Source organism: Meles meles, chromosome 9 (genome assembly GCF_922984935.1).
Source record: "Meles meles chromosome 9, mMelMel3.1 paternal haplotype, whole genome shotgun sequence".
Taxonomy (NCBI): domain Eukaryota; kingdom Metazoa; phylum Chordata; class Mammalia; order Carnivora; family Mustelidae; genus Meles; species Meles meles.
The window spans coordinates 75036352-75051768 of record NC_060074.1 but is presented as its reverse complement, the minus strand read 5'-3'; the positions used below and the strand labels follow the sequence as shown (position 1 = coordinate 75051768).

Genomic DNA, 15417 nt, shown 5'->3' with positions numbered 1-15417 from the left:
AAGCCAACCAAAGTTAAGGCGCATGCTGGAATTCTGTTTTCTCACCCCAACCCTCCCACTGGTATCCTTCCCGCCCCCCGCCCCCCACCAAGTGTCCTGCTTAAGCATGTCTCCCCTGTCAGCTCTCTTTCCCTCATGTTCTGAATTCTCCCCACTCGGAAGGAAGGCCATGCCCAGTGCCTGCAAATCTCAGGTAACCACTGCCTCCTGTTCCATGTCTTTACTCCACGTTTAGTCACCTAAACTTTTATTTAGTTTTTCTTAGTCCTGAACCCTCATGGTTTGGGAGCGGTGTTGCAACGGACAGGATTATCCTGCTGAACATTTTTAGTCAGAACTTGAAATGGTGGACGAGGTGCAAAGAAATGCTGTTTTCTGTGTCACCATTGCCAAAAATGCACCTGCTTGGCTTCTAGTTCAGCATCTACTTCCATGCCCGCTCTGGACTTTGGGACCAAGAGTCTCTCTAGCGCTGGACCTTAGCTTTGCAGGAAACACTTTCTCAGAAGGACCTCATGTCCTTCCACCCTCCCTGGCCTCACTAAATCTGTTCTCCTTTCTGTGGAGCCTTCTGTCCTTCTCAACCTGGCAGTGCTCTCAGTCCGTCACCCTCTGACCCCTTCAGGCTTTCGTTCTTTCCTCACCAGGTCCTGATTATTCATCTCCCGCCCACTCCCCATGCCGTCATTTCCCTGCCAGTTCCCAATACCAGGCCAGTCCAACACTCTGTTTATTCAGCTTTCAGACGCTCCTGCAGAAAATCATGCAGTTGTGCTGATTGGCACGTTACAATGAACGGGTCTCTGCCGCTGCTGGGGTTCCAGTATGTTCCCTCGTTGGCGCGCATTCAGTAGCAATTCTCAAACGTCTTACCCCAGTTTCCATTCCTAAATCTCACTAGCGCCCTTTCCTCGTATGTGACTGATACATGTGACACAAAAACCCTTGGCCTCCTTCGACGTGCAAAGTTATTGACACGTGGCGTCCCCCAGTTGCCAATAACGTGAAGCCTCTATTTGCGTCCAACACAAATCAGCAGTCGGTGCCTCCCTGCACACGCCTGCGCCCTTCCGAATCGACTTCTGCAAGATCCATCCTCCAGTTCAAATATGATTTTTCCCTTGCTTCCTTCTCGTGGGTGTACAGCCATGGCCAGTGGTGTTACCCTCACCGAGGCTGCCGCTCTGTAGCTGTCCTTCCCTTTGCACCTGCGCTTTTGGAACGGGGAGACACCGCTTCTGGCCTCTGCTTGCCCTTCCTCCACAAGCCTCGCCTGGCTGCCTCTGGCACATTCTCTCTTCAGTCCTGCCATTTGCCACCTCTTTCCCTCCATCGAAAATGTTCTGATAAGCTACTTGCTAGAGGACAAATGAGATGCTTTATTTTTTCAGTCCTCATTCCTGTTCATCTCTCTGCCACATTTATTTAACTGTCTCGTTCTTACCTCCTGTGACTTTTTAAAAGGCAGATTTGTCGCAGCATGATTTATGTAGGATAAAATTCCCCTATTTTAGAGTGTGAGGAGTTTTAGTGTATTTATAGAGCCGCACAGGCATCACTGCACTCCAGTGTTTGTATATTTCCGTCTCCCCAAACTGGGGCCTGCTGCATAGTTCTAATCAGTCCTGCCTTCCACTCTCCAGCTCAGGCAAGCTCGGAAATGCTTTCTGCCTCTGTAGACTTACTTTATTTGGATATCCACATAAGTGGCATCCTCTTGTCTACTTCTTTATCTGTTCCTTTTCCCTCCTTTTCTGTTTCTGAGGTGTGGTGGGTCATGGAGCTCTTGCCTGTGCTCCCTTTTGAAATTCTGTACACTTTCAACACAAAATCACACCCCTGCGTGTGGTTTTAATTCACCAATAACTCAAATGGCTCCCCAGACCCCACTCTTCCAAGCCCCAGATCAGTGCTTTCAACTTCCCATCGTACTAATTCCCTATATATCCTGGAGACTCCTGAACTTCAACAAAACACAACCAGTTACCTGTTTGTCAAATGTGTTCTTCTTCTGTGTCTTAATGACCCCATCAGTTTTCAGAAGGCCTATGTAGAACCTTCAGAGTCTTTTCCAAGACCTCTCCCAATGAGCAGTTACTTTGTACAAGGTCCCATGCTTTTCATTCCTGATTTTATTTCTTTATTATTTAAAGATTTTATTCACTTATTCAGAAGTGAGAGAGAGAGAACAAGCAGGGAGGGAGGGGGTAAAGGGAGGAGGGAGAAGGAGACGCCCTGCTGAGTGGGGAGACTGAGGTGGGGTCTGTCCCAGGACCCTGGGATCATGACCTGAACCAAAGGCAGACGTGTAACCAACTGAGCCACCCAGGTGTCCTCATTCCTGATTCCGTTTAATCCTTATAACACCTCTCTGTTTAGTTACTATTATCGCTCTTTCACAAATGAGGGAAACTGAGACTCTGAGAAATTAGGTGATCAAGCAGCTAGTAAATGTCAAAGCTGAAATTTAATCCCCAGTCTCCTCCCTTTTGGCTTTTCCTGTATCAAAGGCCATGCTATCCTTTGTTTATCTATAGGGACAACCTTAAAGATTTCTGAATTCTCCCTTCCCCTCCACCTGAACCATCACTTCCTCGGTTCAAGCCCTCACCATGTCTTGTTCAGCTTAAAGAAGTTGTCTTTTGCCTGTTCCACTTCCTATAATTTTCCACTTCACTCCTTATGATAAATGGTCATTCTAAACCGAATCTGATCATATTACCTCCTGACATTAGGATAATATGACATATGTAATTTGTGAAACAAATTATAAATAACTTTTTTCAAATTATAAATAACTTTCCCCCCAAATGGATGAAGTATTAAAGTTTATCATTAATTCCCTTATAGCATAAACCAGTTCAGATTCTAGGGCATTCCTGTACATGGCATCCTTCTCACTTGTACTGAAGGCTTCTTTGAGCCGTAGGAGTAGGAGGATGAATTAAAATTTATGTTTTGAGAGTTGCACAAAACTGACAGTCCATCAGATTGACACCCCAGCCTGTAGCGTACACCCGCCCCCCAGAAATGCTGATAGTTGTCATGCTGATTCTGAACTATTGTGACAGCTATCTGTTGTTTCAAACTAATGAGAATCTGTCACATCCTGTTGGTTAAGGTAGAAAACAAGTTGAAACCTGCTGGCCAGCTTTACCAGGCACTGTGATCCCTCTAGCTTCTTTCTTAACTGCTCAGCTCGGGCAACCTGAACTTCACTCAGACTAAGATATTTTATTGCACTCTGAACCAGCCAGAGTTTTCACACTTGTTAACCCTTCCATCTGGGATCCCCTTCTACTGGACAATTCTGAAAGACACAGATCAAGGGTCACTTCCTTTCCTAAATTCTTCCCTATTTACTCCATGTAGACTTGGTGGTCCCTTCTAGGGAGGTGCATAACACTGTGCTTATACTTAGCTTTGTGTTACGATAATTTGCTTGTGGTTCTCTTTCCCCCAGAACTATTTTTGGGAACCCCGGGAAATGAATGTTTAATTCTTTGTGGGGAATCTTAGGAGCCTCCATGGAGGAGGTGGCATTTTCACTAGTTTAGGAAGGATAAGTAGCAACAGAAAATTATGGAAAGCTCATTCTAGGCTGAGGAAACAAGCATCAGCAAAACAGAACCATGAATAAATGGAAAATGGGAAATGAGGATAGAACTTCTGTTTCTGAGCACCATTTGCAGGTCCATGTATTAGGTTCCTTTAAATGATGAATGATGTTCATATCTTTAAAATATGGTGACTAACCATTGCCTGAAATTTCTCACCTTGTTTAGATTGCTTTTGGTAGTTATGAGCTCTTTGAGTCTTGTTCTATTAACCATTTAATATTACTCAAAATGCATAAAGGCTTGTGTCAGAATTTTTCTAATATTTTTACATTACCCAATTATATGTTAATCTATAGTTCTATAGGTGCATTTGATTTTATATAAGCTCTGATCAAAGAGAGTGATTTAAAATAATCTGGTACTGCTAGTATTGGTTAGCAAATGAGAAAATATAATTATATCTCAGTAAGATAAGCTTAGGGAGGCAGCTTAATATTAATACTTGCAGAGAAAATTAGTAATTGCGCTTTTTTATTCTGGTTTATCACTGATCAGAAGGAAATTGTGATTAATAATTACAAATAATTTGTACTGGCTTACATTTCCTTCTTTCTGATTTGTATTCCCTGGTTTTGTGTGTGTGTGTGTGTGTGTGTGTGTGTGTGTGTGTTTCTTCCTTCTGAATTATAAAACTCAGCTTTAAAGGGAACCACACTGGTCTTTGACGCAAATTGTCCCCAGTTGCAAAACATGCACATATGTAATACATAAATATGGTTTTGCTTATGGTAATGAGATCTTGCGGGTAACAAACTTGTCAGCTTAATTTGTTACTGAGGGGTAGTCCTATTTGTCGACAACCTAAACAGATTTTCATGTTTTTTAGTAAATTGACAATATTCAATAATAACTTAAAGAATTCTGAAATGTGGTTTGCTTAATTTTTATTTAGGTTTTTATTAGAATTTACTGCTATTTTTTTCTTTAAAAATGTTTTTAAGTGTTCTTAATTTTCATTTATATTCTCGTTTTTTTTCCCTTTTAGGTACAGGAACAGTATCAGAACCTAAAGGAGTTTTACCAAACTGAAATCCTGCAGAAGGAAGAGGATGATGCTGAAGTCAAGCTTCGATCGGATTCAGCTGAGAAGCAATGGCAGCTATTTTTGAAGAGGAGTTTTTTAACTCAAGATCTAGGGCTTGAGTTCCTTAATTTAATAAATATGGTAAGAATGATATTAAATGTGTTACATTACACCTTCTGCAAGGATTCCTTGTCAAAGTCAAACCAATTCATCTGTCTGCTAATCAGCGTTGCTGATGTAACAAGTTGTTTTTGTTTTTTGTTTGTTTTATTGTTATTATTTATTATTAATTAATTTATTTATTTATTTAGCTTTATTCAACCTAGAACAGTCCTAAAGCCGAGCACTTATATGTTTATCTGGTCTTAGACCTCCTATCCATTGCTAACGAAGGCTTTTTTAACTATTAAGAAGAAAGAGTGACTATAATTCAAATACAATATTGTCAGTATTACATGGCAACCTCAGTTAGAAGCCCATCCAAAAGTTCTGTGTTATTTTGAGAAAGTACAACAAGGTCTTATAAAATTTCCAGAGGTTAAAGAAGACATCTAGGATGAATCATCATTTTGAAGAATTTCTTACTATAGCAGAACTTTCCATAGTGAAGCTCCATTGTATTTAAAAATGTACTCTAAATTTTAGTTTTGAATTGTATCTGTAAAATACTCTAGAATCTTTATATCAACCTCAGACCCATATAAACTTCTCTACAAAGTTTTTTGAAAAATGGCTAATCTACCTCTCCTTTAATACCTCAAGTATCTTTCTAATGAAACTGCTCATTTCGTTGTACAAAATGCCAGCTACTAGAAAACTTTTTTTTTTTAAATTGTTAAGCCAGATCTGTCTTCATATCTGTTTCTAACCCTCTGTAGCTACACAGGGAAAAAAAGTGTTCATATTTCATTCTTCTCACACATAAAAATCCTTCAAACACTGAAAATAGTTGCTATGTCTAAACTGGGTTTTTCTGGTAACTAACCACATAGAAATCCATTCTATCATTTGAGATAGCTTCATATCTTTTTCCATCCCAGTTCTCTCTCCCAGAATTTTCTATGGTTTGTCAAAGTCATTCATAAAATGTCACCAAAAAGTGGGTTCAACTTCAACACAAAGTACAACAAAGCACAACAAAACACAAAGCACAAAAAAAAACAAATGAATGACATCATTCTTCAAGAAGGAGAGCTAGGAGTATGAAAACATTTTTAGCAATAATTTCACTTTGCTGGTCCATGTTCGGGTTGTGATCAAATAAAACTCCCCTTACATTTTCATTGCAATTTCTACTGAGCAACTTCTGTCAGGCATTTATGCAGGACTTTATATTTATTCCTATTTAATGTTATGTTATTAGTTTTCTCCCATGATTCCATCTTGTTAAACTAATTCTGAACCTGCTCTCTACTGAATTAGCCATATTTTCTGAATTTAATTCTATACGTTTGATAAGCAGGCCTTCTGTGACTGCAAGTAGATTTTTAATAAAAGTGTCTAAGGCTAAGTTGATTTCCCAATCCATTAAGCCATCCCTTGATTAACCCGTTTATTAAATAGTCACAGACACTTCCAATAGTACTTCATTTTGACCACTAATTCACAACTTTTTTCCTAAGTCTGTGTTGAGAGAGACAGCTCAAAGGAAGGCCTCTCTACCAAGTATCCTTTCAATTACGTAAGTATAATCTGGCATAAATCAGTTTGACTCCTTCTGATCAAGGAATTCATTCCAAAGTGCTCACAAACTACTTAATTCATGATAAACTTGCTGCACTGATTTTCAGTGTAAGGCTTACCGATCTGTAGAGGATTTGGCCATCCTTTTCCCACTTGTGAAAATGAGGGCATTTTCCTTTCTCTAACTTTCTGGCCCTTCTCTTATTTTCTGTCAGTTTGCAAAGATAACTGATACCTGCAATTTCCCACTACTCTGAACTGTGAGGAATCTCAGTCAGGAGTCCAAATTCAATTGGAAGAGTTAGGTTCTATAACTATTCTCATCCACTATGATTTTCTCTTTATCTACTCTATGTCTACCTTTGCTGTTTGAAGACAACTATTGACTATTCTTGAATATTGACTATTCTTATTAAATCTATGGGGAAACAAAATAAGTGTTAAGTAGTGCTAATATATCGAATGCTATTCTCAAGCATCAGAGAAAACTTGCTAAGCAATTTGCACATGTTCTTATCTAATATGGGTGCTTTACTGTAAAAGCTAATCAGGTTATTTTTTTTTAATCAGGTTATTTCTTATTTGGAACATTTAGAACATGTATTATCTATCATCTTTTCATTTTTACTTTGTCATATAGTCTTCAATCTCTTGATTGTGTACTTCTCTAATTTGTAGTCACAAGGAAATCCAAATATTTGCAAACTATATTTTTATGTCTATCCTTTTTATTACTAACTTCATTTCAGAAATTTGTTTTTCAGCCCTGAAACTTCCAGGTGGATCTTTCTTTTTTAACTAGATTTCAATTGCCAGTGAAATTCTCTTTCTTGTCTTCTCTGCATCTCTCCTGTACTTTCTTGATCGTATTAATCATGGGTTTTTTTGAAGTGTTTGTCAGCTAATTCCAACATCTGGGCCTGAAGTTGTTTCTGTTGTCTATATTTCTCTTGGTTTCCAGTCATGGAGTCCTGTTTTGGCAGGACCCATGAATCAAATCTACGAAATCTCAGACGTTATGTATAAAACACATGCTTTACCCTGAGGGCCTTACCACTTTCATTTAATAAATCCTCTTTGTTAATAAATATTAAGGTGCACATAATAGTTAACTGTATTGGTTCAGTGATATTTCGAGATAAGAAAGTGTTGGTAAAGCAAGTAAAACACATTTTTAATTCTCTTCATATTTTTTGGACCATTAGGCTTTTAAACAAACATTATTGCTGAAATGTGATAACCAGTTCCATTTTAAAAAGGAAGAAGGCCAGCTGGCATTTTCCACTGTTCTGCTCTCGACTGGGTTGCTGTTCAAGCTTGAAACTGAAAAATTTTCAGTTTATTTAAAAAAAAAATAATTAAGATTAGAGAAATTGATTTAGGTGAGAAATCTGGCAGACATCTTGATGAAAGTGCCAGTTTACTAATTTATAACAGTGAATATCAAGGATGCTATCCAGGATCCTGCCTTCCTGTTACCAATGTATCTAGAAAACAAAGCACACCATTCACTGTGCCTGAATTCAAATGGAAATTTAGTACCCTATTAGATAAGAGTATGGCAAATTTTTCCATGCCCCTACACAGAAGTAGAATGAGTATTGTGTTTACTAACTAGACCTTGGACAAATTATTTAATCTTCTTGAATGGTCACAATATTTAAGTGTGCCAAGTACATCATCACTCTTCCTGAATCTTGCTAGCTAGACAGCCACAAATATTGCTGTGTTCTCCCTTTTCCAGACCTTACTAGAATCATGCCCTGTGGGTTGGGCTTGACATCGATATGTTGCAATTTCCAAGTTTACATTAAATTACATATTATATTCTGATTAATAGTTACTTAATAGTATGTGAAAGATACCCTAACTTTATAGCATAGGTTAAAAAAATATTATTTGGAGTGGGTTTTGCTGAAGTTATCTAATGCCTTTTATGATATACTAGACTCTTGTTAACCATAATTACAGCATATATCATTTTATTTTTGAACCCACAAATTCATGAGGGGGAATCTCATTTAGGACTTGCAATTAAATTCTTTTGTAATTAATCAGAACTTTATTATGTCTAAATTGATATAAAAATATAAATATGAGATATTAATGTCATTTAAAATAATTTAAAAATAAAATGGTCTTTTCTTTATTTTTTTTAAAGATTTTACTTATTTATTTGACAGACAGAAATCACAAGTAGGCAGAGAGGCAGGCAGAGAGAAGGAAGGAAGCAGGCTCCCCACTGAGCAGAGAGCCCAATGCGGGGCTGGATTCCAGGACCCCGGGATCATGACCCGAGCTGAAGGCAAGAGGCTTTAACCCACTGAGCCACCCAGACGCCCCTAAAAATAAAATGGTCTTTTAAAATATTGTTACAGGGATGCCTGGGTGGCTCAGCTGGTTGGGTGGCTGCCTTCGGGCTCAGGTCATGATCCCAGTGTCCTGGGATCGAGTTCCACATCGGGCTCTTTGCTTGGCTTGGAGCCTGATTCACCCTCTGCCTCTGCTGCCTCTCTCCCTGCCTGTGCGCTCTCTCTCTCTCTATCTCTGGCAAATAAATAAATAAAAAAAATTTTTTTAATTAAAAAATAAAATATTGTTATATATTTATAACACTATCTCTGACTACGATTTAAAAGATCCCTTGACTTCTAGATACCTAGCTGTAATTGCCATTATAGACATCCGTGCATATTTGCTCCTTAGAAATTGAAGGATTTATTGAGAAAGGCTGGCCATCAAAGGAAAACTAGTGCTTTGTCAACCAAATATTCAAATATTACATTTTTTATGTGCCAAAAGAAAAAAAAATGTGGTCTTACTCTTTACTTCTCTTATCCTTCTGCGTCCAATTGTTTTCCCCCTTGTTTAAACACATCGTTTAAAGGCTTTCCAATTAGTCAGCCAGAGCATATAGAAGTTGGGAAGAAGGCTCTGCATTTAGATATGTGATCTGTGCATAATAGAGATACAAATATAGAGATTTATAGGCATACATTTCAGTTCTCACAAAAGGGAGTAACTTCAAGCATGCTCACAAGGAAAATTTAAAATAATCATAGTATATACAGTGGGATAAATTTGAAGAGAAAAACAGACCCCTCAAATTCCTGATACTGAGAATTTGACACACTCCAATGAGTGTGTTCAAGTAAAAGGTGGACTACACTTCAAAACTTATGCATTAACATAATTTTGACTTTAACTTTTCTGGATCCTGGTGCTCATTCTATCACCCCTTAGGAAGTAACCAGACCCTGGACAGGGGTATGAGGGTGGGGACTCAAACACTACTAGGTTTTGAAAAACTCAGGACCTGGTGTCCAAGCGTAAAATAGAGGTTCTGAGAGCCCTGCTGTGCCTTTAAACAGGCATTCCAGACTTGTCCTCATATCAGAACCATGCTCTGCATTAGCTATGATCAGGTGTTTGCCTCCTAAAATAATGTATGCAAAAACGTTATGTCTCTTGGGAAAGAAAAGCCATTATGTGGATTATTAATTTAACAGGCAAAAAGGGATGAAATATTAAATGCGAAAAGTGAAGTACACTTTATGGAGAACACTATGGAAAGCCAGAAGGCAGAAAGAGAAGAACTCGGCCACCTTCGGATGACATGGCAACTTAAGGGCATTGCTACTCAGCCTGTGAAACAGCAGTGGGGAGCATTCAAGGAACAACTTAGAAAGGTACAGGAACATTGAGTGGATATTATTAAGCCTTAAAAACGAATAAAATTCTGATATATGCTGCAACATAAAAGAGACTTTAAAATAGGATGCTAAGTGAAATAAGCCAGTAGCAAAAGGATAAATATTGTATGATCCCATTTACACGAAGTACGGAGGGTCAAGTTCATAAAGAGAGAAAGCAGAAAAGAGGTCAGCGGGGCTAAGGGAAGGCAGGAACCGGGGTTATGCGTAAGTGGGTACAGAGTTTCTGTTTGGGATGATAAAAGTTTTGGAAGTAGATGGTGGCAGCAGGTTCACACAAACGTGAATGCCCTACTGCCACCAAACTGCACAGTTAACAATTGGTTAAAATGGTAAATTTTGTTACATGTATTTTATCACAGTAAAATCAAAAACAAGTAAGGGAAACCCAGGTTTAGAACCACGAACTCATTTGAGGTAGTGAGGGTGTTCACGGGGATGGAAAGTTCGATGACTCTGTCATTATGGCAGTGATCATTACGTAGTTGCTAGTGGTGTCAAAGAAAACAAACACTTGACTATCTAACATTTGTTTCAGACTACTTACAACTTACAACTTCTTGAGGAAGCACTAACGCCTGTGTCTGCCCTTGACCTTGGAGGGAGCCTCCAGACCATTTTAGGTCTACAGAAAAAATGGAACGAAATGAAGCCTCAGCTCCAGGTGAAGAAATAGACTGATGGACTTGGGTGAACTGGAAAAAAATCAAAAACTGTTTGGTTAAGGTTTACCTAATTAATTTTCACAGACTGGTGAATTACTGTGTTTTATTTTGTTTTTAAACAAAAGCAGTGCTTATCTAACACTCCACTTCAAAAAAAATTTTCTTACTGTTTTGCACTGTTCTGTATTTGATGATACACAAACATTCAGGCTACAAAATGTCCTTAATATACTCTTATCTTAAATCATTTTAGTTTACATTAAATTGTTTCCTTATAAATATAGTTATCACATATATTCACTCTAATTATTTCCCTAAGAGGTATAGAGGCATTTTAGATTACGACATCTCAGAGCAAGGGTGTGCACGCTCTGACACAGAGGCTCTGCTGCTGGTTGTCCCTACAATTACCACTATGATGTCACGGTCCCTGCCCACTGGCACCCCAGTTCCCCACCACCGTCCCAGGAGTCTTGCTGTGCCTTCCTGTTCTCCCTCTCAGAGAGCCCTCAGGATATGAGAGAGAAAACCCTGAGTCATGTTCCCAGGCCCTGACTACAAGTGCCTTTCCTATCCTCTACCTCCTGCTGCTCCTACCCCTGGACGCAGCTGCCAAAAGTGATTGCCAGTCATGCTGTTCTTCTGCCTGGTGTGTTCTTTGCTGCAAAGTTAAACTCTCTGTGTTTCTGTTGGTCACAGCTTCCTAAGTGCTGGCCTTAAAGAATGCTGAATCAGAAAGTGGAAGATTCCTTTAAGAAATATCTATTTTAGATTCTTTTTTTCTTTTTTCTTTTATTGACAGTGGTCACAAGTAGGCAGAGAGGCAGGCAGAGTGAGAGGGGGGAAGCAGGTTCGCTGCTGAGCAGAGAGCCCGATGTGGGACTTGATCCCGGGACCCTGGGATCATGACCTGAGCTCAAGGCAGAGGCTTTAGCCCACTGAGCCACCCAGGTGCCCTCTGTTTTAGATTTTTTAAGAGTAAAGCTGATAGCATGGATAACTGGTCCCCTCTCCCCTTCACAAAAGCACACCATTGTAGCCCATGGTGAACGATTTTCTGTAAAGTCTCGGAGAATTCAACTAGCCTCCCTGTCAGGTACTTTGAACGCCCCTTTGCCTTTCATGTCTCCATGTGCGCACATGCCCCCGCGCCTGCTGAGTGTGTAAATGCCTCGAAGTCAGGCGCCATTCCCAAGCTTTGTTAGTTCTGTCACTGTGCATATATTTGTTGCCCCCATGCTTGATTTTGACTTGAAGACCTTTCTGTTACTCATCTACAAATTATTTCCTTAGCCTAAATCATTTCCATTACTTCTCTGCTTGATAGAAGAGCCATCTTTGACAGTATAGCGACGTCCTCTTTGAGTTGTCTGCCCTTTGTAAGTTCTGTCCCAGAATCTGGATTCCTATAAGGGATATCTGAGCTGTGCTGGGTAAAAAGGAAGCTGTTCTGTCCCCCCTTCTACATGTGGTGGCTATTTGTGGCTTCTGGGATGACCATTTTTAGAGCAGCATATCTACCACATTGCTCAGCTGGTAGTTCATGCTGATCATTCTGTTATCATAGAGGACAAGTAATTCCCCCAATATATTTTTAGACTTGCAATGTCTTGGTGTCTTTACCATACCGCCTGATCCTGGTCTGTACTGAATATCAGAGATGGCCATGGCTTCACAAAATATCTAAAATACCTTCACTTCCCAGATTACTGGAGTGCCTGGTGTGTCCCAGAAACAGGCGGTTTGTATTTTACCAGCTAGCTCTGAAATGTTTTTTGTGTTGCTAATAATTTTCTTTTTAATTTCTGAGAAGATGGGAATAGAATAATGTATCCTGAGCACCAGGTAACACAAAGCCTGGATTTGCAGGGATGGGGTGGGGCCGACCATAAGTAATTGTTAACAGGTGATAGAATAATTGGTGATATGGACCTTCCTGTAGTCAGTTATAGAAAAGGCTCCCTAAAAGTCGGATATCTTTTATTGCTTTTAACTCTTAGCAACTGAATGATGAAGTTCGGTACCTCCTAAGAGCATCGGAAGAGCTAAGTGGCAAAGGAGCCCCTGTGAAAGAGAAGTCCCAGCAGCTGAGGGAGCTTATTCATCTCCACCAAACACAGAAGGAGAGAATCCGAGATTACAAGGATATCCTGTACAAGCTGGTCCGATTCCACCAAGTCAAGGAGAAGGTGAGACTTGTCACAGAGAGCTGGAAGACCCTCAGTTTTCAACTGCAAAATTAAAAATAAATTATTATGTAATAAAGGCCACATTGTTCATTCTGGTACTAGAAGCTTTCCACAGTCTGGCCTTTAACCTTTTCTCACTCCCTCCTGATGATCCAGCCCAACCAAGCTTTTCTTTGTCCCTCAAAGATAGTGCACACATTCCTAACTCCAAGCCTGGACTCTCAGGCGCCATTCCCTGACCGCTCCTTTTCTCTCTCCTCTACTATTTAAACCATGCCCCTGCCTCCAGCAAACGTATGTCCCTCGGAATGATGTGTCTCTCTTCTAAGTTCCCAGAACTTTCTTTCTTTTTTTTTTTTTTAAATATTTTATTTATTTGACAGAGAGAAATCACAACTAGGCAGAGAGGCAGGCAGAGAGAGAGGAGGAAGCAGGCTTCCTGCAGAGCAGAGAGCCTGATGTGGGGCTCGATCCCAGGACCCTGGGATCATGACCCGAGCCGAAGGCAGAGGCTTTAACCCACTGAGCCACCCAGGTGCCCCTCCCAGAACTTTCTTTGTTTATTTTACACATTTGTCATTTTTAGCATCTTGATTCTTTTTTTTAAGATTTTACTTATTTGAGAGAAAGAGTAAGTAAGAGAGAGACAGAGAGAGAGCAGAGCAGGGGGAGAGGGAGAGAGAAAAGCAGACTCCCTGCTGAGCAGGGAGCCCGATGCAGGGCTTGATCCCAGCGCCCTGGGATCATGACCTGAGCAGAAGGCAGATGCTTGACTGACTGAGACACGCAGGCACCCCTACCATCTTGATTCTAAATGACTTTTCCCCTCAACTCAAGAAGTGTAAGCTCTTTGAGGTAAGAAAACAAATCCTTTTATTTTTTTAATGTATCTCAAGTAACTGACATTATGGAGTGCTCAATAGAGCTTTATAGTTATTAGCTTCTCTTAACAGAAAATGGAGATATATCGATATCCCTTTAAAATAGCCTCTGAATTTACTCAGCACACAAGCCTAGATCTTGCCAAAGCTTTAGACTCTGACCAAAAAGAGTGTTTTCTTCTTGAAGAGAACTGACAATGTTAATTCCTCAATTTTACCCTACCCATTTGAAGCACTGTAATGTTTTGGGTTTTTTTGCTTTTTTTTTTTTTAATCTAGGACACTGATAATTATAGATAGGCTTGGCAGCATTTTGACCAGGTAGTAAAATCGGTTATGGAAAGTAGGCTTTAAAAAGAAATCAGTCTTCAGAAAAATAGGAAATCCATGTTAATCGTTACTGTCTTAAATTCCAGCTGAGTCATCTCCACAAATCAAGGGAAAAAGGGTTTTTAGACCAGCCAGAGGATCTGGATGATGCCCACAAAGCCCAGGTCCACCTCAGTCGGGCTCAGGAGAAGCAGGCACACATCGATCATCTCCATAATCTGGCCCTTTCCCTGGGAGTGGACATCATCTCATCAGTGCAGCGGCCTGTAAGCAACTTGGAACACCATCATTCCTATGTAATTAAAGCTGAGAGTTGGGGGATAATATCAAAGAAACCAGGCTGACTGCCTAGTATATGTTAAATTTAAGAATACATTAAGCCATTGGGGTAGTTACTTGTGGTGAATTTCTACCACCTAGAACAAAACAAAAAAAAAAACTTTTAAGGAGGAAAATTGCTTTATAAAAGTCTTGTTTAGTACATCTATCCTCATGCTAATTAAAAAATAGAATTGTAGAGCTCTGTTGTCTAATATGGCAGTCAGGTTTTTGCATTTGAAATGGGTCTAATGCAACTAAAGAACTAAATTTTAATTTTATTTATTTTTAATTAATTTAAATTTTAAAACTGACACTCAGTGTAATTATGAGAAAACTTTTAAGTATGTTGGGAATAGTTTGAATATGTGATTTTACATTTTAAACTATAAACTATGAAATTTGAATACGGATCAATTATTTCTGACAAGTTTAGCAACAATTAAGAAGTGCTTGTAAGTGTGAAATACACACTAGATTTCAAAGACTTAGTATAAAAAACTGTGTTAATATTTTTAACATTTGTTCACATGTTAAAATGATGGTATATGTTTGAACAATCTTTATTATGAAAAATGAATTGCACCTGTTTCTTTTTTACTTTTTAATATAGCTACCGGAAAATTTTTAATTATTCTTGTGGCTCAGGTTATATTTTGATTGGACCAATCAAAATGCTGCTTTAGCATTTTGGATCTGGAAAGGTATGGTAGAGATAATCTAGCCCAGGACACTCATTTCATAAAAGAAGGCTCTGAGGCCCAGAGAAGCGGCTTTATCCATAAAATTCCATCACGGAGGAGCTTTCTGGCTTGGGCACTGGTCGCTGAATCTGCTTTATGCCACTGGACTGACCTTCACAAAGGAGCCTAAAGAGAAGACAGTATTTTCAGATCAAATTTTTATAAATAATATACAGGACTCTGATTAAAAAGAAAAAAAATCCTCCAAATTCCTAATTTGAGGGGAGAAAAGATTATGTTTATTCTATCTA

At 39.3% G+C, this 15417-nt stretch overlaps 1 protein-coding gene across 1 annotated transcript in view; it reads left to right on the top strand.

Moving 5' to 3' along the window:
• The window catches only part of CCDC141 (coiled-coil domain containing 141), a 220131-nt gene that overhangs the window by 173826 nt on the left and 30888 nt on the right, over positions 1-15417 (top strand). Inside the window, exons 12-16 of the mRNA XM_046018027.1 lie at positions 4606-4785; positions 9837-10016; positions 10579-10704; positions 12706-12894; positions 14192-14371. Coding sequence (XP_045873983.1) covers positions 4606-4785; positions 9837-10016; positions 10579-10704; positions 12706-12894; positions 14192-14371 — 855 coding nt within the window. The remainder of the gene's footprint in view (positions 1-4605; positions 4786-9836; positions 10017-10578; positions 10705-12705; positions 12895-14191; positions 14372-15417) is intronic.